Source organism: Aulostomus chinensis, chromosome 18, assembly GCF_037954235.1.
Source record: "Aulostomus chinensis isolate RoL2024-O1b breed Wild chromosome 18, RoL_Achi_v1.0, whole genome shotgun sequence".
NCBI lineage: Eukaryota > Metazoa > Chordata > Actinopteri > Syngnathiformes > Aulostomidae > Aulostomus > Aulostomus chinensis.
Window position 1 is genome coordinate 4764462 of NC_141337.1, and position 24134 is coordinate 4788595.

Consider the following 24134-nt stretch of genomic DNA (forward strand, 5'->3'; position numbering starts at 1 on the left):
ACTATTTAGAATATTTGACAAAGGAACAGAAAATGAAAATATGAATTTGAAGGGGGCGGCACGGTGGTGCAGTGGTCGGCACTGTCCCCTCACAGCAAGAAGGTTCCGGGTTCGAGCCCCGGCTGGAGCACGGGGTCTTTCTGTGTGAGTCTCCATGTTCTCCCTGTTCCTGCTGGGTTCTCTCTGGTACTCCGGCTTCCTCCCACAGTCCAAAGACATCAAGAGGGGACCAGGTTAATCCAGACTCTAAATTGACCGTAGGTGTGACTGTGAGTGTGAATGGTTGTCTGTCTCTATGTGTTGGCCCTACGATGGACTGGTGACCTGTCCAGGGTGAACCACACCTCTCGCCCGAAGGCTGCTGGGATAGGCTCCACCCACCCACGACCCTTAACAGGATAAGCAGTAGACAATGGATGGATGGATGGATATATTTGAGGCAAAAAAAATAAAAATAAAAGGCAAAAATTAAAGGAACTCACCAATTGGCCATCGTAGATGACCTCACATTTCTTGACCAGCTTTCTGCCGTTGTCAGTTGGCTAACCCACTTGTCAGTGGCGTCAATACAGCTTTAAAAAAATATAGGACATTTACTCAAGCATATTTCTGTGGTCAAGTTCCTGTCTAAGGATTGTAGGCTAACTGGTTCAGCTGAATATTTACATGCTAACGGTGCGTGTCGTCAGCATGTAGCAGTGTTGTACGTGAGGTAGCCAATTGAACATGTTTTCTGGAAACTGTGAATTTCGTATCGAGCAGAGGTTTCTGCCCGCGGATACTGTCTTCTTATAATTGCCTGTAGCAACTGGTGAGTCATTATTAGCTGAAATGTTTCAACGTTAAGACTAATAAAGAAACTCCAACGCAGGATGGGAATGGGAATTTCACTCGGGCGGCCTCTCTGTGAGGCTCTTGGCGAGTCTACAAAGACTCACACACAGAAATGCAGACGGTCCATGGTGCACCCAGCATTCATGGTTACAACATGTTCCAAGCAGCCTGCGTGTCCACCGGGCCATAAACAGTACAACAAGCACTTCTGGAGGCCCGGGAGGATGCAGCTTCCCAGCCACTCTGATCTCTTATCTCTGTCAGATGAGCCTGTAAATGTGACCAGGGATACGGCTGCATTCTCTCACCACATCTCAGCCTCGGCTGATAATTTTGAGAGTGTATAATCAGTTTAAATAGCAGTGCTGAGCAGCGCCGCTCTCTGCTGATAGTCTTTACATGGCTTTTACTTGGTTAATGTGGCAAAGGAATAATCAAAGTGATAAGTTATGAGGGATCGGGCATTCACTGGCTGGAATTAAACGCCGTCCCTCGGTACGCAGAGAAGAAAAGAACACTTGAGGCCTTTGATGGGCTCATACTGGCTCAGATTATGGGCTCTGAAGTCTTGCCATGCCATGTCACTAACAGAGGAGAACAGAGGAGCTGTGATGGCGACTGGCAGAGAACGAAATGATAAAGATTTCAAGTGTTCAGTTGACAATCATAGCAGAGCACATACAGCCGGGCCTGGTATGAGAATTTATAGCAGATATATCATAAGGAAATCATCTTAATATTGTGCATATCATTAATAACACAGCAGACTTCACTTGTAGCTGTCACTGAGTAGCTTAGCGACCATGTTCCACATTTATTGTAGTGGTTGTGTTTCCCCAGTGGATTTCTTTGTAAATAAATTGGCACAAATTGTTCTATATAACGTCGGTGGTGCGCAGCAGCCTGTAACGCTTCCAACAGATTGTTTACAATTGCGTCACTTGCCTGAGTTTGTGTCTGAGCCGTGGTGAAAGTTCAGAGCTCCGTTTAAACGTCACGTTTCCGAAGATTTTCCCAATTACAAGCGTGACAGTGTGTCAGTCAGCTGAGACTCTCAACGTGAACAGATGGTTTTCTGCAGACTTTCCTGTGAGGAGCTCAAACATAAAAGTTTCATGTCATTCCTCTGGTCAAGACGGCTTTTAAACAAAAATTTTTATTGCAGTTCTGTCTGCTCAGACTGGTCTCTGAGGCTCCAGTCCAGCGGGCCCAGTAGTGTGGATTGGACAGCAGCTTGTCTCCATCCCCGAGCAAAATGTAAAGCTCAAATAAGTTATTGTAGGGACCTCTGGATACAGTTGCAGGTGAGCATTTAATATCCAGGACTTACAATACGGACACTCTGAACACCTTGACCCCCGTGACACAAGCCAGTCATACATACGGTTTTTGTCTTGTCTTGTTTGAAAGCTCGTGCAATGTAAAACACCTAAAAATCAGAGTAGGCGGCTTAATCACAGGACTAAAAGAAGTGAACTAAGTCTACGCTGTGTTGTAGATGTCACATGGGAAAAGTGGGATTCTAGAGATTGTATGGACATATGTGACAGGTATGCGCGTGTGCATGCATGTGTGTCGGCAGTTGTATGACTGAGTGAGTTTGCGTATGGGAATTCCAACAGCTCTGACCCTGCGACCCTTCCTATTGTTCCTCAGCTGACCGGAGGCGTAATGGGGGCTGATGAGGGGTGCTTTTTCTGCGAGCCGGGACACAATGAGGCACGGCAGCTGCCTCGACCAATCGGCAGAAAGACATTTTTTGGGGGGGGGGTGGGGGGGTGGGGGGAGTTGTTGTACGCAAAGCAAATGTTCACTAGATTGAAAAGTGGGAAAGAGGACAGAAGGAGTAGACAGAAGAAGAAGTGTGCATCTGTGCTTTTCCCACCCCTACAGGCTTTGTGTAGGGACTATGGTTGGATGCCGGCACCCTTGGGACCTGACCCACTCTGTCCATCAGGGAGGCACATATAAAAACTGTGTCACATTTAAAGCCATGGCAGCACTCTTGCTGTGCGGTTAGGTATATATTTATATATCTCAGTATAGAAGAGTCCTCTGGGAGGGTCGGCGCTCTGCTTTTGTCTGTTTTGCAAGGAGACAGAAGGAGTTTTACGTCAAAAATTGCAGCTTCCTGACCTGAAGTAACAGGCTCTAGGACACGATGTGAAGGAATCCATTCACACAGTCAGATGCCATTGATCCGAAATGGAGTTACTTCTGGGGACATGAACCTGACCAGATGAGCTTACCTATCTCTTCATAAATAACTGACTACAGGTGAACAACAAACGGGGAAGTTTGGACGAGTTTGACTTGGGCACAGCTTTCAATTTCAGAAAGAAACCTTCTCTTTATGTAGAGTAAACAGTATCAAACTTTTCAAAGCATCCAGCTCACTGCACAAATGCTGATCGGCTACCGACTGAGCCGGGGAAAAATAATTTCCCCCTCGAGATATTCAAATGAAAACATGGTCTTCTGTATTTCTGAGTAAATAAATACAAAACAAATGGTTAGTTTGAGGACAGGCGGATGTCGTCTCTTTCCCAGGAAACACTTTGATATTTGGACCCGGAGCTTTGACTGATATAGCGGACAGGCAATGTTGGCCATAGTCCCGACGAGCCAAACGCCCCTTCGTAGTGCTGTCACATCAATGGTCATCACTTCGCTACAGAAGAAAAAACATGCTGGTTTATTTTCTATAAGCCAGAAATGATTGTTGTTCATATATCCATATTTGTTGTACGTCAATCTATTCATTGAAAGAGCAGCTCAGCCTTATTGCCCGTCCCAAATCAAATTTTCAGCATGGTGTCTGCCAGTAGCTAACTGGCTAAGCTAAGTTACCTCACAGGTTGTCTTTAGCCCCTTTCAGACAGAGAGTGCGCCAAATTTGTGGCCTGGTAGAGGTGGGAATTTGCTGACTTGTCTGTGTGAAATGGAGGTGTAATATTCCTCTTAAAAGCTGCCATTTGTGTGGGCAACAAACAAACATGTGACGTGACGTTTAGCACGAAGTTGCGTGTGAACGGTGGCGGACAACATATACGTCGGGAGAATATTTAGCCCCATGACAGTCTGTAAGTTTCAAAACAGCAATTCGCCACTCTGGCTGCTGGCAGAGCACAAAACTATAAACCAGAGCAAATTAGACAGTCACCGGCATAACGTATCAGTGCATGTGGTCAGAACAGTGGTAACAGTGGTTGGAGGCTCGCCCTAAAGCTCAGTGCTTACATACAGAATATCAGACCATATAAACTCTGTAATATTGGTATTGCATATGCCTCCAAATTCCAGTATCGGTCCCACTTTATTTAAAAAAATCTTTACTTCATGCCGAATGACTGTGTTCTGCTTATCCGTCGCTCTTTGCTCGATTTCCCGCAGGATTTAATTCCATTTCCTTCTATGATTCTGCAATGTAACAAAAGACAAGGACCAAAATTGTCAGCAGGCTTGTGACTGTAATCAAATAACTGAAACTATGTCATTACTTGGAATCGTCATGTTATCAAATTAACACATCACATTTCTAGGATAATGTCCACGTTTTTGGGAAATTGACTTAAGGGAAAGACCCAAAGTGACACTGAACCAGAAGCAGTCAGCGGCAGCACTGAATGCCTCATCCCGGCAGACAGGAAACCCACCCTGGGAACTGGGTCTCTGTGTGTTTTCTCCTGGTCCAGTCCCTCTGCTGAGCGCAACAGAAGCCGCTGCAGCGCCAGCTTTGATCAGCCTACTTCAAACAGCCACGCTGACTGGTTCGGCTGCTCCCAAAGCTAGCGTTCAGTCCCTCTGGCTGCTCACCCTCTCAGCATCCGTCTGCAACCCAACCAAGCAGAAGGAGATACATGGAGAGAGGCCATCTTTCACCTTCATCCTTCAACCCCCCCCCCCCCCCCCCCCCCTGCACACACACACCTTCCCCTCACTCACACACGCTCGACAGGCGCCATCATTTATGGATGACTTTATTTATAAACAACATCCAATGTGCTCTCTTTCCTGCGGTTGCTGCTTTTGTGGAAGTGAAATTGCACTTGAAGTGGTGCCATGTCTCCCCTGTGACCTCCCTGGGGGGTTGCAGAGTGGGCTGGGGGAAAGATAGCACCATGATAGGGATGCGTTTAGATGGGTATGCACTGGAGGAAGCGGAGTCGATGTAGCAGAGGATGTCCTTTTCTACTCTTTGATACGTCTGTGTAGCTGCTGCCTGAAGAGTTTCAGTCCTGTCATGGCAGCGGTCAGAGAAGTTGCAGGCAGTGTTATTACAAGTTTTAATGAAAATCCTCAAGCTGGAGTACAACTTTTAAAAAGGAGAGAGTGTGAGATTAAAATGTGTAGGAGTGGAAATAAAGGATATGCTGTTATGCAGGTGAAAGGGAATATAGAGAAATTAATTTGAATACTGTGTGTGTGTGTGAGAGATACGGTAGTGTGAATGGTGGCAGCTTTTCAAAGGAAAATTAATTGTGACAGTCTAGGTCAGAGAATTAGAGTGGGTGTTTAATACCGGCAGTTAAGTCCAAGCAATTTGGTGTGCTCTCAAAAACGGTATGAGAAAGGTGTGCGGGATTAACATTTTACACCAGTTTTAGGAGACCTCTCTTCAAAGATTTGTCTGTATATTATAGTTTGTGTCCTAATTGTTCTATTGGGACATTTAATTACAGTCAACATCAGCATTGACGTGTGAGACAGCGGTTTGCATTTTGAGTCCCACGTGTGGTCATAATAAAATGTGACACACAAGTTACCGGAAAAGGGTTTCCGTCAAGGTGTTTCGCTGTGCATTTGGAGGTATCACTTTGAAAAGGCTGATGTGAATAGCAAATTTTGTGTTATGCACTATAGTTTTCACCCTCACTTGAGGAGGTTTCTGCCTTTTTGAAAAAAAGTAAATACCCAAGGTGGAAACCCGTTTTTGGATGAGCTCTGATGCGGCCCATCCTCCACCTTCGCCTTCATTTATAGTCCCAAAGTTGGTCTTTGTCCCTGGACAGCAGCAAGTTCTGGTATGTAGTGTTGCAAATTCATGAACGAACATGATATGTAAGAGCTTAGGGGCGGCACGTGGTGCAGTGGTTCGCGCTGTCGCCTCACAGCAAGAAGGTTCCGGGTTCGAGGACAGGATAAGCAGTAGAAAATGGATGAATGGATGGATGGATATAGCAGCTTAGGTGGTCTTCGACATGTTAACATGCATAATAGTCATGTTGAACTTGTTCACTGACCACTGGAGGACTTGGGACGGATCTTGCTGTATTCCCTCGTTGTGCAAATGAGAGAAAACACAGCGAACTGTGAGAAACACAAACGCAGTTTGAAAAATGACTAAAAAAAAAAACAAATACAAAAACTTGTTTGTCAGAGAAAATGTGATGCCGCAGAACACTGGCAGTTTGTTTCCACAAAAAAAACCAAAAAAACAGATCCATCAAATCAATGCGACTGTAGTTAAACGGATCAATGGTACACAAGGAGCAGCCGATCACTTCTGGGAAAAGTTCTGGTGATGTAAACAGAGGGAGATCTCAGCGCTTAAAAACTCAGAACACACGGCTGGCGCACAGCTGCACGCAGTCCAAGAGAGACCATGTGGATGTGCCCACGTGTGTCATCAGGGGAAGAGTTTTTTTAGAGGTACTGTACCACTATTGTAGTGGTACCACTGGGTGGCATCATTAATAACTGTAAAGGGACATAGAAAGCACGTCCTGCAAGGGCACACGTTGTTTTCTCTCAGTCGGGATGTTCATCTGTGTTTTACCTTCACATTAACGTGTGTTTCCATGAACCCCATTTATACATCTCATAATACTGAAGTGTCACTGGGATTCTTGCTATTTCTTAGGGGTATTATGATGTGATCCATCCCGGCGCTCATCTCCATGAGTAGTTGTCAGGTGTCGGGGATCCCGTTGCCTTGAACCTCGACAGTATTTGTCCTCTGGGTGCGTTACAGTGTACAGCTCTTCTGCTGGAAGCAGAAAGACGCAAACCCGGAAAGACTTCATCCTGATGGTTGTGAATGACGCAGTGGAGTTTTGAGACCTCATAAAACTCAGTCAAACGTCACGCTTTACCCTCACATTGGTCTCTGTGCCTCTGAAAAAGAGGTTGTTGAGGGAATTACGCTTTTAAAAGAAGCACAGCCTCACTTTTATTTGGTTTCCATGCAACCAAGAAACTGCTCCAGACTATGAAGTCTTATAATAGGCCCGACTTATTATGCTGTACTTTTGTCAATTTTCTTTCAGCCGTCTGCAGTCTGAGAAGATGATTGTTTTCTGCATGTGAACTAATTCATTAATGGTGGGATTTATTTGGGTTTCACAGAGGGAAATACTGTGGCCTTTGCTCTGCTTGTGTATTTTTCCTCCTCTGAGACATAAAAGCAGATATATTTGCACTGATGCATTTCGCTTCACTTGTCATCTAAATACATAAATGTGGAACAAATATTCCTGCTTATCTCCACCTGACTCGGTTATGTAACACCTGTCACATGCCACCCGTCAGTGTTACTCCTGACTCGTCCGTCTTTACAGGCATGTCACGCCATGCTAACCACGCATCAGACTGGCAGGTCCAATCCCAAACATAAAATTACATGGAAAAACAATTTGTTCTTTAAAAAAAAAAAGAAATAAAATAAATATAAAAATGTCATGGGGGAGCTGTTGAAAAGATACGTTCCGTAATATTCCGGAGTAAAGGTGCGCCTATGAAGATGGATTTGATCTTTAATCGACATTTCGCTACAGACCAAAGTACTGTAACACCCCGATCGCAATGCAGCAGTCCAAGTATATAAGGGTATATTTTCAATGATGGTGACCTTTGACCTCTTTTCTCCGGGCGTCCTCGTTCCTCTGGGTGCGACAGATGGGATCCACAAGTCCTCAGGGCCTCTGTGTGATCTGCTCAGCACTTTAGCTTTTAAGGAGTGAAACTGGATATTCCAAAAAAAAAAAAGAAAAAAAGTCTGTATTCTCCTCCGAAAAAATAAAGAAACAACATCCTTTCCTCTCTGAGATGTTGCTTATCCAAGTTGAGTAACCAGACAAAAACAAATAAAGTCTGGCAGTCTGTCGCGGGGATTTGAGATCAGCAAGGGTTCAACTCTAGTTTGAGCGGTGAAAGAGGTCGTGCATAAAACAAATAATCCTCAAGTCAGCATCTGGTGTTCTGTAACTAGTGTCTGTCTGTTTTTCTTTTTTTTTTTTTCTTTTTTTTTTGACTTTGTCATTTGGTGGATCCTGTCTAAACAATTTGTTGCGGCTTCTGCTCTGACGAGACTCAACTGCTCTGGTGTGGTGGAGAGGCACAGAGACGGAGGAAACACAGAAATAGATAAAAACTGATGTTTGTTGGCTCCCTGCACGCAGCCAGCAGTTGTTCGCAGCTGCTTGACTTTCTCACACTAACAAATTCATGGTTGTGTTCGTATTGTGTTTGTTCTGTAACACCAGAACATCTCTCAGGAATTGACTGCCTCTGAGCGCTGCACCAATAAAGAATGCCACACTAAATCTGAAGAACAATTCAAAGAAGAAAACTCATATAGAGGCACGACGGGCTTATTTTATTTTTGTAAGAATATAGATTGACAGGAGTGAGATGTAAGCGACACGAGAAGCACAGTGATCTTTCAATGCAAAACGCAGCAGGAATCAGAGCCGCAGACAGACAGAGATCAAACAACGGGAGATGAAATGCATCGCTATTTCTTTGGTGGAATGAGTGTGTGTGTGTGTGTGTGTGTGTGTGTGTGAATATAGAAGAAGAGCCAGGAGAAGCTGAAAGCGGACACACTCCTCCATCTCCATACCCCTGGGGCGAGCAGGAGACGGACAGTAATGCTGCTCTGTCCCCTGCCTGTGCTGTCGGAGCGGTGGCTGGCCCAGCTCTTAAACCCAGGATTGGACGACAGATACAGGCATTAAGTCCTCGGCAGCAGAGCTCAGAACAGATCCGTGGAAGGAGCTTGACGCCCTTCAAAGGCTGCACTTCCTCCAGAGGGAAAGACTTTGATCAATATCCCTTGTTGAAAGCCGCAGACATGGAAGGTTAATGGCCATTTAACCCAATGTCACCTCCACTGTCCCAGCTGTGAGGCTAACACCTTTGAAAACGTGACACAGCCATCTCTATTAGAGATCAACAGTTTTATCTGAGCGTGCGTGTGTGTGTACGGTGAGCGTGTGCAGTATGCGCTCCCTACACGAGCAGAGAGCAGGCCAGCTGAGGTTACTTCGTTACAGACTTTTTAATGATTCGTCTCACAGGATTGAGTTGATTTTCCAGTCCTAAGGCATATCAAATCTTTAAATGATCACGTTCTGTGGCTTCTGCCTTGAAATTTGGCCACATTTCCATATGAATTTGAAAGTTGTAATTTTACCTCCCCAGGTCCAATATTCCAAACATTTAGGCCTTTAATCATCAGCAATAGCTTTGAAATTTCAGCACAGGTGGAGGAGGAAGTTAGCTCAACATGTCATGCTGTGACTTTCAAACTCTCACTTTATCTGATAGATTTTCTTCAGAAGAATTGGTGAAAGGATTTAGAGGGTCACACTTTTACTTTTTACGCAACTATAAGTTGCTGAATGCATGAGCACAGCAACACCACCGTCTAATTGTGTCCACCTGCTGATCGGTGAAGCTAGCAGCAGAATTTATGACGACAGGCAGGGGATGGAGATGAGGAACAAAGCCTTGAGAGAAGAAAGCTGAGTCATGGCAGCAGAGATTGATGGTGGTGGTGGTGGTGGTGGTGGTGGTGGGGGGGGTCCCCTCTGTACTGAACTCCATTTAGAAAAAAGGATTTTAAAAGTTGCCTCTTTCTTAATTTGCAGATGAATCAAATCAGCATGATGATGTAAACATCTTAGCATGATTTGGATTAATGGTAATTAAATCCCAACAACAACAACACGTTGGAAGCAACAGTGATCCAGATGCTTTACTGTCTTAGACCCTAAAGGCTGTTAATTTTCCAATGTGTCATATCGTTGTTTGACTTCGGGGTTGAACACCGCAGTGGATCCTGCATTGTGTGTGCAGAACAGCAGGCCGATAGGGTCACGTTGAAGCATTTACCATCCATCCATTTTCTACCGCTTACCCTGTTAAGGGTCGTGGGTGGGTGGAGCCTATCCCAGCTACCTTCAGGCGAGAGGCGGGGTTCACCCTGGACAGGTCGCCAGTCCATCACAGGGCCAACACATAGAGACAGACAACCATTCACACTCACAGCCACGCCTACGGTCAATTTAGAGTCTGGATTGACCTGGTCCCCTCTTGATGTGTTTGGACTGTGGAGGAAGCTGGAGTACCAGAGAGAACCCAGCAGGAACAGGGAGAACATGGAGACTCACACAGAAAGACCCCGTGCTCCAGCCGGAGTTCGAACCCGGAACCTTCTTGCTGTGAGGCGACAGTGCTGCACCCTGCCGCCTGAAGCATTTACATTCCAGAATAATCTGTGGATGTGGGTGTGGTCTCTGACTTTTAAAATGTACATTTTCAGTCATTTTAGGGCCCCACAATCACTGACTGATCCCGTCTGTGGTTCTGTGCTCTCCAAGCGCTTCACTCGTTTTTTATTCATTGTCGTATTGCATGAAAATGAATTAACAGTCACTTGAAACCTGTTTGAGTTATAAAATCCCTCTCAATCAACATGGCATTAATATTTGTCACATTATTGCTATGAAGTCTTGCTGAGCAGCATTTGTCAAATGAACCTGACGTTAATCTTAATTTTGATTTCCGTTCAAAGATAATGCAACATGGACATGAAATTAATTCACTTCACTCAGATGGATTAGACAGTCTCAAGTGTCAGCGAACAGTTTTTAATCATCATGCAGAAATGAGGGGAAACCCAGCTGGAGATTTGGAAAAATACAACTAAAAGCTGAAACATACATTTGGACCTTAAAGTGATACTTCACCCAAAAAGTGTTGTTTTTTTTTTCCTTTGGAGAACTCACAAATAGATGCCTTGACCTCAGAAAGATGAGTTTTTCCCCCTCCTGCGTTACATCTTTTTGACTTAACAACGCAGAAAGAGTCAGCTACGTATATTTAGCTTCATGGAGACCCATGGCTAAGAACAGCAAAGTTTCCCAAAAACATCTGTCTACAAACTCTCAAGTGCAACGTCTGGTTTAATCCACGTTCTCTTCATCCACAAATGCTTTTGAGTTAAAAAAAAACAAAACTGTATGCCTGAACGAACTGACTTAAACTTGACTTTGCTGGTTTGAGTTGGTTCAAGTTTTAAAATTCTTTTTCTTTTTGCATACAGTCTGATAAAGGAGATGTGGACTTGATGCTATTTAACATTTATAAACCAATGTTTTTGGGAATCTTTGTTGTTGTAGTTGTTGTTTGCCATCATTACTCATTAGCTTCAAGCTAAATAACTGTGGTTGGTTCTTTCTGCACTCTGGAGCCACAAAGAAGTAATTCAGGAGGGAAAAACCCATCTTTATACGCTTTAGACACCTCTTTGTGAGTACTTGAAGCACTTTGCTTAAACTGTTCGACTTGAACTTCATACGTCTGCACTTTTACAGTTTGTTGAAAATCAGATGTGCGCCGGTTTTTCAGGTACATTTTCCTTCTTGGCGTGTGAATTCTGCTATGGGAGTGAGTTCTGTGCCATATTGGGTTCTGGTTGTAAAAATAAAGTTTTGCTCAGGCTTATATTCACATAATAAAACATGCTGTCTCGCTCAGCGGTGGTACACTCAGCCAGAGCAACTCCACCTCCACTCAAAGGGTGTCTTGGCAGCACTCTGTGTTTATCCAAGTTTAAGTCAAACCCTGATTGAGATGCAGCCATAATTGCCCACAACTGCAACCACACCTTCAGCAACGAAATGTCTGCTCAGCCTCTTAGAGGATGTGGAGTGCCAGTCTTCTTCTATTCACCTCTAATCATCCATACGTCGAAGTTATTAGCCGGCGCAATCTCCTCGCCCTCTTCCTCCTTTCTTGCTTTCACAGCCTCACGGTGAAGCCATTTGCATCCCTCCAGGTTGCTACGATACTTGGCCACCCCAACTTGAAATGTTTTGCCTTTGCTTTGAAGGTGAAGAGGAAAACAGCTGCAAGGAGAAGAGGGGGGGAGATGATGCTCAATGTGCTACTGAGGTTACGGCTAACTGAGCCACACTAACTGTTTTCATTTATTTGGTGACATTTTAGAGGGTATTAGTTTCCTCATGCGCTGCCTTTGTTTTTGCGCATGGGTGTTTTTCAGAGGATGGCCTAATGAGGCTGTTAGTTGCCGCTGATTCCCTGCCATATGTGCATGAACACATCAGAAGGCCTGGAGGCAAAGGCTTTTTCTTTTTCCCCTCTCGTATAATGGTTTGCTTTTTGGCTGTGTTTGCAATGAGTATGCTACAAACTGAGAGGGAAAAGAGAAATGTCCTGCTGTGATAGTACAGATTAATGCACTGAAGGCTGGGAGGCTTTGTTGGATGCTTCTGCCGCTGCACACTCAAGAATCTTCTTCGTCAAACGATTGCACCATTTAGATTTATTTCATTGTTTGTCTTCATCATTTCGGTGAGGAGATAGTGAGCTGTCATGTCATAGACAGATTGTCCCTCCGGGGGAGTTGACGTGTCAGGGGACAGAGGCGTAAATGAAGTCATAGCACAAAGCCTCCAGCCTTATTACTGTACCTTAGCGCTCCACTAAGTTCCTTTCTGCGTTAACATCCTCTGGGATATTTCTGGCCTTTGATGAAGCCTGACTGACGGCTGGCGAATGCCTCTCTCCCACCTCTGTCACCTCTGCTCGGTGATGTCTCCCGAGTTCTGCAGTGGTGTGGCTTAGCGCTAATTAGCCCCGTGGAAATAAAGACAGAAATCCACTTTCCACTTTTGAAGGATCACCAATGTTAAATCGAGCTAATGCTAATGCTCAAGGAGCTTTTGTGAGGAGTGTTTTATGCCTGTCCTTGGCATGGTGTGTCAGGGTCCCGCTCTGTGCCAGGCGTGATGGTTTTTAGTGGTTCCTGCCAGGCGTGCCCCTCCCTCGCTCTCCTCATACTACCTCTGTCTGAAATTCAATTGACCTTTTGTTCCACTTCACAGTGAATGGGCCCAGGCCAGCTCTCCCAACCCCGAGCTCTCATACCTCTTTATTTGATCTGTCCTGCTGAATCCAGAGCTTTCATTACCCACCCAAACACACAGTGAACAACCCCCGTCTTCCAGTCCTCTACACTACATACTCTTTTATCACTGATCATGTTTCCCTGCTGGAAGGGGGGGTTGAGTACATTTCAGGGGGTGATATATTTTACAATCAGGAGAAAACTTTTCCTCCTCCTCCTGCTCATGTTCTTGATGGTTATGGTGATTGGATTCTATTTGTGCCTGCTCGGCTTGTTTTAAACACTTTTTCTCCTCTCCGCTCCCCTCAGAGGACTTTTCTCTGACTTTGCAGAAGTGCTGAGGTAGCCTCTCTGTCGCTCAGGGCAGAAGAGCTTTGAATTGGTTTGTCGTGACAAGGCCTGTCATGACCGTGTCCTGCCAATCATTTTGATCTTCGGGATAGACAAATCGATCCCAACGGCCTCATTACAGCCTCTAATTACATCTTAACTTAAACAAGCTGTGTTTTCTCAACTTTCCTTCATTTGACATCTCTCCCCCTTGATTTAGATGCCTAATTCCCTTGTTGCTGCTCTCATCCTTGCGTGCCTCTGCACCTTGCTCTCGCCCCGCTGTCGAAGTAATTAAATCTTTTCTGATGCCGCCCACATGCTCTGCCTGGTTGTTGTTTTTTTCCATCGGCTCTCACCTCAGTCCGGGTCTGCTGCACCGCGATACATATTAAAGGCCAACTTCAGCAGCTTTAGCACCTGATGTGTGACCAGAGCTCGCTGTCGTACAATGTGCTTTGCTGAGTGTTGAACTTAGTATGTGAGTGTTTGGGCTTTTTTTGTGTGTGTGTGTGTGTGTGTGTGTGTGTGTGTGTGTGTGTGTGTTGGTTCTGCTCACTCAGCAGGATCAAACATTAGCTCGAGGTGCTAAACTTGAGGTGGGAGGGGGTGTATGACTTTAGCAGATGACAGCATGCTAGGAGGTAGCAGTGTTTGAGGCCACAGCACCACAAGTTAAAGTGAGGATAGAGTGACTGGAGAGCTCAGTGGTGAGGTTCTGGAGGGGAAGTCCCACTCATTCTCACCCGAGAGGATTTACTTTCTAGCCATAAGGCTTCACCTGGAGCTGGGAGACTAACGATGGTATGTACGCCAGCAGAAGCCTCAAGGTCGTAGGATATTAGTCTTGTATTGACTTTTTTTTTTTTTAATCTCATCAACTGTGCACTTGTTGTCCTCTTTGGTCTGATTTGACAGCACAGTGGCAGCAAGACATAAATGATACATCACCACCGAAGTCTGTTGAACCCCACTCCAAACTCAGCAGCTCGAGTTTTATATTACACTTTTGGAATTTTGGGCTCAAAATATATACTCTTTTTGAAAAACTTGTAAAAGAACAAAAAAAACAAAAAAAAACAAAACAAGTAAAAACATCAAAAAACTTCAAATTTGACCCCAACAGGAAAGTGAGGAAAAACACATTTGATTCCCGTCTCTGATTGCTGCTGCTCACTGTAGAAATGTTTACCGCCCGGTGAACATCAGGCTGACTGTCAAACTACTGAAACCACTGAAAACTACAATCAGTTGGAAACTTCATGATAGGCTTGTTTCAGAGTTTATCGCTCCAACCGCAATCATATCAAGTAGGAATACAGTAGAACAAAATTGAGTTTCCCTCCATCAAGGTGCACAAAAAATAGCAACATAAATTAAACCAACTTACATTGAAAGAGTCGGTAAGTGCCATTATAAAAAAAAAAAATTTAAAAAACGACAGTGCCTCGCTATTAAGTTCAATGTAGTTAAATTATCTGTGTATCTGTCTTTATAGCTTTCCTTTTTTTTTGTTCAGGTTTCCAGCCAAAAAAAACAAAGTCATTGTTATGGGTTTTTTTCTTCTGACATTCAGGGAATGAAATGTATTTTGTAATTACGAAACAAGTAAGTTGGTACAAAATAGTAAACTGTCTGTGCATCGCAGTCCACCAGCAGCATCAGGCCAAGTGTCAGTCAGTTGGTGCATCCCTGCGTGTAAGTGAGCCATAACTTTATTTAAAAGAGAATGGGAATGATATTAATTGGTCCTCTAGCTCGTAGTCTGTTTGGACGGTGAGTGTTTGCTAATTCGGAACAGGATAATTAATATTCCCAGGCGTGAGATATGGTTCTACAAGCCAGAAAGGTTATCATCATGCTACACATTGTCACCTGAGGGCATGCAACATGTGTAGGTTTTGATGGGAGCTGGAGAGCGTTAAACACATTCGAACCTTTCATTGCCAGCAGGGTTGTGCTGCTATTCTGCAACGTTGTTGCAGTTAAAATTAGAATTCAGATGATGAGCGTGAGACACCTATTCCGCGCAACCAAATATATAAAAGAATCATCTCTAAAAGAAAGAAGGAGACTTCATTCAGATTAGGATTTGAGCCGTTTGGTCTGCTTAGTGAAGTTAGAGGGTTGTGGACGCTGGAAGAGAGCTACTTCCTGTACACTGTGTCTCTGAGTCCAAGTGTGATGCTGCACAAGACTTTTACGAGGTCTTATAAGGTGGTTGGGATATTTGTTGGCCCGTGATGTCACGGCATGTTTTGGTGAGGAATCAGCGAGTGTAAATAAAACTGCTTCACTCACTTGGAGGCCAAACAGGAATCAATCTTTAATGCGTAGCCTGCGTTTGGATTTCAGGCCGTCTGGGGTATTGTTCTCAGCAGGGAGGCGAGCAGGTCAACGTAGGACAGCCAGCTGAATGACTGGGGCTCCCGGCCGTGCGCTTCCATTGTTGTAGTCTCATTCCATCATTAACAAAGAGAACATAGTGATGCTGAAACAGGCTGTAGCACCATTGTGCCGACTCCATTTACCCTGACAAAGGCATGCAGCGCTTGAACAGGCTGACTGACTATTGTGTAAAGGTCTGGTATGAAGCACAGTATAAACATAATTATCATCGTCAGTCGGGGTGGATTAATAGTATTGGAAATCTTTTATGTAACCAAGTATTTGACATTCACTTACAATAGAGATGTTCTGATTGATCGGCTGCTAACCCGAATCGGATGGTTTGCCAGCTTAATCTAGCCATCGGCCCCAAAATAACAGATTGCGGTATTTGGAAACGGCATGTAAAGGTGTAGTCAGCCATGTTTGGCATGACCTGCCAATCTAGTAGGACCGCTTGTTGCATCCCAAATCAGAGGAAAACTCTATTCAAGCAAAGAAGATGTAAATATTAGACATGCACTGGAGCTGTTTTCTAATGTGAAACCTAAAGCACACTGTACATTTACTGCAGCCTCGTTGTACTGGGAAAATGGTACGGTGTGATTCTGATTCTCATACTGTTGAGTCAGACGACGGCAAAGTTGCAGAAATGTTTTGATTGTACAGTCAGTTAGACTCTATGTGTTTGAAAGAAAAAAAATCTGAATTGACAGGTCCGATTTTTAGAAAGGGTCAGCCAAGAAAAATGCAACCGCTGCAGTGCGTGATTCGTACGCACATTTCTAGCGATGTAACATGCAAAATGCATGATTTACCACCAAATCCAGGACTTCTACGACACTTAATATATGCAGCCACGATGCTGCTACGATCAAGAGTTCAAGTCGGAACCAGCTCCCGAGGGAAGAAGGAGGGAGAGTGCATACCGCTCCGGCCACATTTCCCAGAGAGCCCAGATATTTTTACAAGCCCTCTAATGAGAGCTTTAAGAGAGCAAGAGCTGTGTAAGTGAGTGGCTTGTGAAAGCACAGAGGCACCGCTCTGGCTTCACATTTGATCAAGGTACAGAAATGAGAAGTGAGTGTGTGTGTGTGTGTGTGTGTGCGCGCGCGTGTGTGTGAATCTCACACAGTCGGAAAGATTTTTAAACATTTGCGAGACAGACAGGTTGAGGGATGAATTGAGAGAATTAAGGGTTTCAACCTTTCGTTTTTGTTCTGCCTTTCCTTTCAAGATGAATATGGATGGTCTGCACAATTCCTCTGGTCCTGCACCCATTATAATTCATTTTGAGTGTGTGTGCGTGTTCGACCTCTCAACATTCCTGGTGAAGCGCTGCGATAAAGAGGGGCCACAGCTGTGTGCACGTGGAAGCCCAGGAGACAAAGATACTCAAATATGTGCACACGACTGTTAAGATCGGGACTCATTTGCATCTGCAAGCTGACTCAAGCCGCGGCATGTCCAAGAGCATGTCATAGACGCTTTTTTAATGTGCAATCTGTGTTTTAATGACCTTTAGCTCACCTTCTTAGATGTGCAATATGTTCCTAATTGACAGAATAAACCATATGGCCGGGGAGGAAGTAACTCATGGGGTTAAATTGGCTTAAAATATCGCTCAGAGGAATTTCTCTGAAGACATCCTGACCTTTTGCCATATGTTATTTTCTGTCCACAGGTTCTTCTTATTACGACAATGTGAGGCCGCTTGCATATCCCGATTCAGATGCGGTTCTCATCTGTTTTGACATCAGCCGCCCAGAGACTTTGGACAGTGTCATAAAGAAGGTCAGTGTTTTTTTTTTTTATTATTATTATTATTATTTTTTTTTATTTCCTCTCCTTCTCTCAACATTATAGGTCAGCATTTAAAATCTGCTGTGACACCGGAGAATGAACCGGAAAGAATCCTCTTTCTTTCTTTATCCTCGATCAACATCTAATATCCACTGAAACGTCTGTGCCATCTGCTTCAGTATTTCTGTCTCAACAGTCGAGCAAATCGCCACAGAGGTTAGAGCCTCCCGTTCTTTTATCTCATCAAAACATCCTCGGATACTTGACCCTCGTTCCTCTGAAGAATAGAAGGTCAGAATGAAGAATGAGAGGAGAGGCTTTGCGGCTGGGTGGGTTAGAGAGGAATATCTGATACGCAAATTAGCCTGAGCAGCCATATCAAAGAAGAGCTGTTGCAGAGCCCGTTCACTGCTACTGAGACGGGAGTACTAGAAATTGCATTTCTGTAGGCTTTTAAAATTTAAAGTCTTGAGTGAAAAGCGAGAAACTTTGCCAGATGTGCGACTAGATTAGGGTGGGACAGGGAGGGCGGGGTTGCGGTCCTGCTTGTTTTTACAGCCAGTGGCAGCTTGTGTGCCACACACATGGTGAAATAGGTTTGTGTGTCATCTAAAACGGCGTTTTACTGGGCTCTCATCTTGAGGCCATGTGTGCTTGCCTTTTAACTGCACACCTTACAGGCCGGAGACAGTTCCCACGGCTGGCCCGCTGATGTATTTAGTGGTCTGTTGGGAAAACTGCCCCTTCAGACTTTGTAGATCAAAACCAAGACACTTTTTTTTTTGACCAATAATACCTCAGGAGCCTCAGCCCTCTCTGTCAACAGGGGGAGGCAGAGCAGCAGTCAAGCTTTTGGTTTTCCCATGAATCCCTTGGCAGGGGGGCTGCCCGTGACCCCCTGACCCCTCGCTGTCACCCTGGTAATCTCAACTCAGGCGCACATGGAAAACCTGTTGCGCAATCGCCATCCCAAATTAGCTCTTGACCTCCGGTGACAAGAGGGTCACCAAGGTTGCTGGATGACAGCTGGGGGAGGAGAGAGGGTTAAACAATCAAGGTTTTTGATCGGGTGTTATCGTCAGGGGAGGGACAGGCTCGAAAGGTCAAAGGTTGTTTTAAAGGAAGAATGGACACCCTGACATGCAGCACATGGCATGCGGAATATTTCAAGGCTGCTGCTGCTGTTTATTTGTGTCGCGGAATGGAGAAACTGTGTTACTCCAATTGAGTTTCAGGAGTGACATTTAATCTCGACGGAGAACTGCTCAACCTTTCCCGAAAAGAACCTCAACTCCATTTATTGACTGAGTGTGTGTCAGGAAAGTAAAACACACGTCAGGTACTGCAGAAACTTGAACCAGGCTGCTGTGAATACGCTTGCCATGTTTTCATGGTTCTTCGGCTCGTCTAATAGAAGTAAGTAAAAATTAATAACCTTGATGCAGTGAACAGAGCAAAAACAGGCTCGAGGTCTTTGAAGGAGTTCCCTTATTATGTCTGAACACAAGTTCCACATTCAGATACTCAGATTTCAGTCACATGAAAACACTCCATGTTTGAACTATGTGCTCGTTAATGTTTCATGAAGAGAATTGTGTATCTCATGACAAGTTATGTCCATTGTTTTTTTTGGCTCCTACTCCTACGCATGTCCAGAAAGGATCAGGAGTGTACCTGCACAACCGCTCTCCAGTGAAGATCTCAAGCCGACTGAGGGACATTTCAGTTTCTTCTCACAGGAAAATGCTATATTTTCAGATAGTTGTGACAAAGCTGCGGTCAAAGTCTGGTGAGGTTTAGGCAACAAAAACACTTGGTTAGGCAAAGAAAACAGCGGCAAATGTCCCGATGTCTCCCTCCTGGCTCACAATCCTGCGGCTTATGTACAAATTATAGTGCTCATGGTGAGGGAAAGATCACGGTTTGGATTAAAATACAAATACATAAATAAATAAAAATAAATGTCCCAAGGTCTGTCCAAAAGCACCCAGCTGTCAGGAGGTGTCCCGTCCAAATGTCTTTGACTTCACCGTAGTGCAGCTCTGCATTGACTCTCCCAATGTTTAGTGTCATCCAGGTCTTTGTGTCTCGTCCTGTGTCCACAGTGGCAAGGAGAGACGCAGGAGTTTTGTCCCAATGCCAAAGTGGTGCTGGTGGGCTGTAAGCTGGACATGAGGACGGACGTCAACACCCTGAGGGAACTCTCGAAGCAGCGCCTCATCCCTGTCACCCACGAGCAGGTGAGCGGAGGAACCTGATGGATCGCCGGGGGAGGAGAGAGGTTGTAGGCTGATGATGAGAATCAGAGCATAGCCAGCATGACATCGCCCGCTGCTTTTAAAACCCCAAGTGTGTCAGTCACCATCTTAGCTTTTTGCCGCCAGAGACGGGTCGAAGCGGTGCGAGACTGTTGCTGTCAATCACAAGGTAGCCACACCCTAATCCACACCCTGCTTCATCATCTTATTTTACCCTAAATGGCACCAGACCTACCAGCTCCTTCCATCTACTGTTCTGTATGGATCAGACGGAATTCTCCACCCTTTTAACCTGCGACTAGAGACCGATTTATCCCCAATAACACACCATCATTTGTTTTCCACCATTGTAAGTGGGCACACCACCACTTTCTTTAACTGAAACTGATGGTCGTGGTCATCCCTGACCATCCAGCCGCTCCTGAGAAGATTTGTTCTGCTCCCTCCTGGGCACAGATACAAGTTCTCCAAGGTCAAAGGGATTAGGTTGGAATTCTTCTTTGTACCACGTGAAGTAAACATGCTTAACATGCACTAATTGTTTGACTTGGATTCTGTCCCAATGGTTGACAATTTTTTTTCATAAATAAACTCTTTTTTTTTTCTTCTTTTTTTTTCCTCTTGTAGTTTGTTTGCTGGAACTGACGTCCATTACTCAGGCTTGTTCCCTCTACTGTGAATCACAGGACAGCGAGGAGCTGAACTGAATCTTAGACACCGATGCGTCGCCTTGTAATCATACTGGTTGTCCCATTGTAAAGGCAAAGAATTGATAAGCTGTGATACTGACCAGCTGCACAGTTTGACAGGGCTGATTTCATCGATTGCTTTCCGTCTGTTTGGTGTCAAGATGTCTGTCAGCTCAGTAAAGGTCTGGAATCTGGAGGGTTGGACGGTGCCCTGAGAAGGAATGCAGCTTTGAGAAACAACAGCGGATGCAGAAAAGAAAGCAATCCAGCAATAATATTAGATTTTTCCATCTTGGATCAGCAGTGGTATTGGCTTACTGATGAAGTCCCACAAGAAAGGAGAGGGAGGTTCATGCAACGCAATCAACCACTGCAGAAAAAAAAAAAAAGCCGACGAAACCCACTGGGACGAGTTGCTGGGGTCGGCGTTTTGACCGAAACTTGCTGACAAGCGATGAAAGGTTGCGCGTAGCGAGAGCTGACAAAGAGCACCCAGGACTAGAGGAGTTTTGTCTGGAGACACGTTTCTTCCCTGAAAGGAAATATTCATGCAGATTTGGAGATTTTCAAAAATGCAGGTTGAATATAAAACAGACATTGACAAATGAGTGAGCCCTTTTATCACATGCCGCTGTGACCTCTAAGCCAAAGGAGGGGGGGGGGGGGGGGCGGTGGAGGAGAAGAAGTGGGGCTGGGCGGGGGGTTGATAAACTGCTCTGTAAATCTGTGAATTTTAATCAGCTTTCCGCATGTTCATTTTGTACTCTCCCGTGTTGGACACACTTTTTCACCGGCGCACAAAAGCCTTCAGAACAAAGGAGCCTTTTTTTTCCCCCCACTGCTGCTTGAGAGCCCAGCGGAGATAGAAAAAACAAAACAAAACAAAAAAAAACCCAGACAGTTCATGCAAATACGACATATAAACAAAAGATGGATTGGCAAATGGCTCAGTAAATGTAAAATAGCTGGGGAGCACTTGTGTCCAGGCTTATATTAAGCAATTGTTCTACTCCGTCTCAGTCGCTGTGTCCGTCTGACTCAGCTTCTACTGATGCCTTTAAAATGTGTCACACAGCAGATGCCAAAGCCGCGCACAATAAATATTTTGGGTCTCTAATCCAATAGCTTGCACTCTTATCCTGTTGCTGATCTTAAATTGAATTCTAACACAGCTGAGGAGTCGCCGGCGAGAGAGTGACCACTGGCTGAACTCCAGACATTTCCGCACTAATCTGCCTGAGATCCGATCGAGCTTTTCCGCTTGTCGCTGCAATCTCTACCTTGCCCCGCCCGCCCTGCCCCCCCCCCCCCCCGTCCTCCACACCTCCACTCTTCCACCTAATGAGGACTTCATTGCTTCTTACACAGTGATAGATATCAAGTCACATCATTCAAGATGTGAAGCAGGAGGGGGTGTAACAGGGAGCGTGAGATTTTAAGGGTCATGGGAAATGTAGTCCCGTCATCTGGGGGAGGGAGTGATGGTTGTTTTTGTTTTGGTTTTATTTTTTTTAACTGCTGTGTGCCACAGGCTGTGTAAAGTGAAATACGAGGCAGCGGGATTTAAAGATTTGTCTCCGATTTGATCCCGAGCAAATAATTTACCGTCTCAATTAACTGTTGTGACACGACTCAGGGGCGAGCTGCGGTGCTGGTTCGTCTCCTCTCCTCTAAATAGCTTCATGGACCCTGACAACAGCAGCCCGGCGCTCTCACTCCGTCACCACCACAGACAGACGAGGAGTCAGGGCATCTGCATTATTCATGCCTCAGATTGAGGAGCTTCATTTATCTCTGGACTTGTTTATATCGTTGACATTCAGTCTTCCGGTGTGATCAACGCTTTAAGTCTCAGATGCGCTGCACTTTCGGGAACATTTGGTCTTCCGCAGTTGAGATTTAGTGGCCGTTAATGCCAAGATACAATGAGGAACTGTTGAAATTTCTCCCTGAAGAGCTTCGCATAATGTAGAGCAAACTCACATCTGACATAAGCACTAAAAGCCTGAGGAGAGCCACAGAGCAGGCGCTAATGTGTCAGGGGTGCTATTACAAAAGAATATGAAACTATTGAGAGAGGAGAAGAGCAAGATAAATATGTCGTGGAGGACGTCAACACATTTTTGACAACTCTGCTGAAGTGTTGCTGTAAATGACATTTTCTACGTCTGTCTCGTGTGTTGCAGGGCAGCACGATAGCTCGACAGATGGGGGCGGTGGCCTACGTCGAGTGCACCTCCAAGGTTTCTGAGAACAGTGTTCGGGACGTGTTCCACATCACCACGCTGGCGTCGGTACGGCGGCCGCACAAGCCGCAGCTAAAACGTAGCAGTTCCCGTAGGGGGCTAAAGCGAGTGTCGCAGCTTCCCCTCCCACCCCTGCCGGGACGGACTGAGCAAATGGACCAAGCCCCTGTCATGAGGAAGGACAGGGCCAAAAGCTGCGTCCTCATGTAGAGACCCATCATGATAAATATATATGTATATACTTTAACACAGAAATGTATAACAGAGGAAGTCTATTTATTGTTTTGTTTGTATTGTGTTTTCATTTTTTTTGCACTGCAGAGGAGTGAGGAAAATAAATTTTTGTGTGCATTTTTTTTTAAAGTTGTTTACATATTTGTTTTCTTTTGAAATGATGGAAGATTTGACTAAAACTCTGGACATGAGGAGGCTGTGATAGAGGAAGTGCTGTCTAGTCGCAGGTGAATTCGCTGAAAGGATGTCGGACGCTACGGAGAGTGAAGAGAACCGCGCGCAAGCAGGACATCGCAGGATGAGGCTTGTTTTCAAAGACATTGTTGCTCAGCAGACACGACGACGAGTGTCTCGTTGCCCCCAGTTGCCATATTTGAGAGGAAAACCTGTATGTACAGTAATGCTGGAAAGGGATTCTGGTCATTATGGTAATGAAGGCTCAAACCAAACAATTTCGAGCTAGAAATGAGCTTTTATTAATTGTGAAGGTGTGTACAAGCATTACTACCACAAGTGCATTAAAAAAAGGACATATCTGAATTAGTTTTGCTCATTTAACACTATTTTTCTCATCAACTCCAATTGTGTCAGTTTGATCTGCTGAAGTTAACGCTGTTGTGGCTATTTTAAAGATGTTTCTTTGTGGAATATAAAGTGGTAAAATGTTAGGGTTATTTTTGTTGTACTTTCACTGAAGTGTAAAATAAAGCAACAGCTTGACTGCAGAGGGAAACGATCATTCCTGGCTCATTTTTCATGAATACGGCTTTACTTTGCTGACATGAGAGATTTAGATGATTTCATTAATGTAGACTGTAATCAACTGTCTCATAACTCCTTAAACGGGGCCTATTAATCACTGATAGCGCGTGATCTCTCGACACGTTGCCGCTCATCTCTTCGGAATAAGTGAGATGACCCCGACCTCAGAACACGCGCGGCATTCGGAGCCAGCGGCAGGTCACGAAATCTCTGGGTCAATGATGAAGCGATTACCGTCAAGCATTCTTACTGATGAGCTGAACGTTTATCTTTATTCACTCATTGCAGCTTCTTGAAAATTTAGGGGCTGTTGAGTAATGATGTGGTATGACAGTTAGGTTAGGCTTAAGAACCAAAAACGTTTGGTCAGATAAAAGCAGTGAAATCCAGTGTCGTAAATGGGACTTAAGCACTCATTTCTCACTGAAAAATC

The 24134-nt window shown here is 44.8% G+C and overlaps 1 protein-coding gene across 1 annotated transcript in view; it reads left to right on the forward strand.

Moving 5' to 3' along the window:
- LOC147244772 (rho-related GTP-binding protein RhoN-like) overlaps positions 1-23672 on the forward strand; it is a 37153-nt gene extending 13481 nt beyond the window's left edge. Inside the window, exons 3-5 of the mRNA XM_086184072.1 lie at positions 17394-17503; positions 19618-19752; positions 22646-23672. Coding sequence (XP_086040198.1) covers positions 17394-17503; positions 19618-19752; positions 22646-22915 — 515 coding nt within the window. The 3' untranslated portion in view covers positions 22916-23672. The remainder of the gene's footprint in view (positions 1-17393; positions 17504-19617; positions 19753-22645) is intronic.
- Positions 23673-24134: the final 462 nt, after the last annotated feature.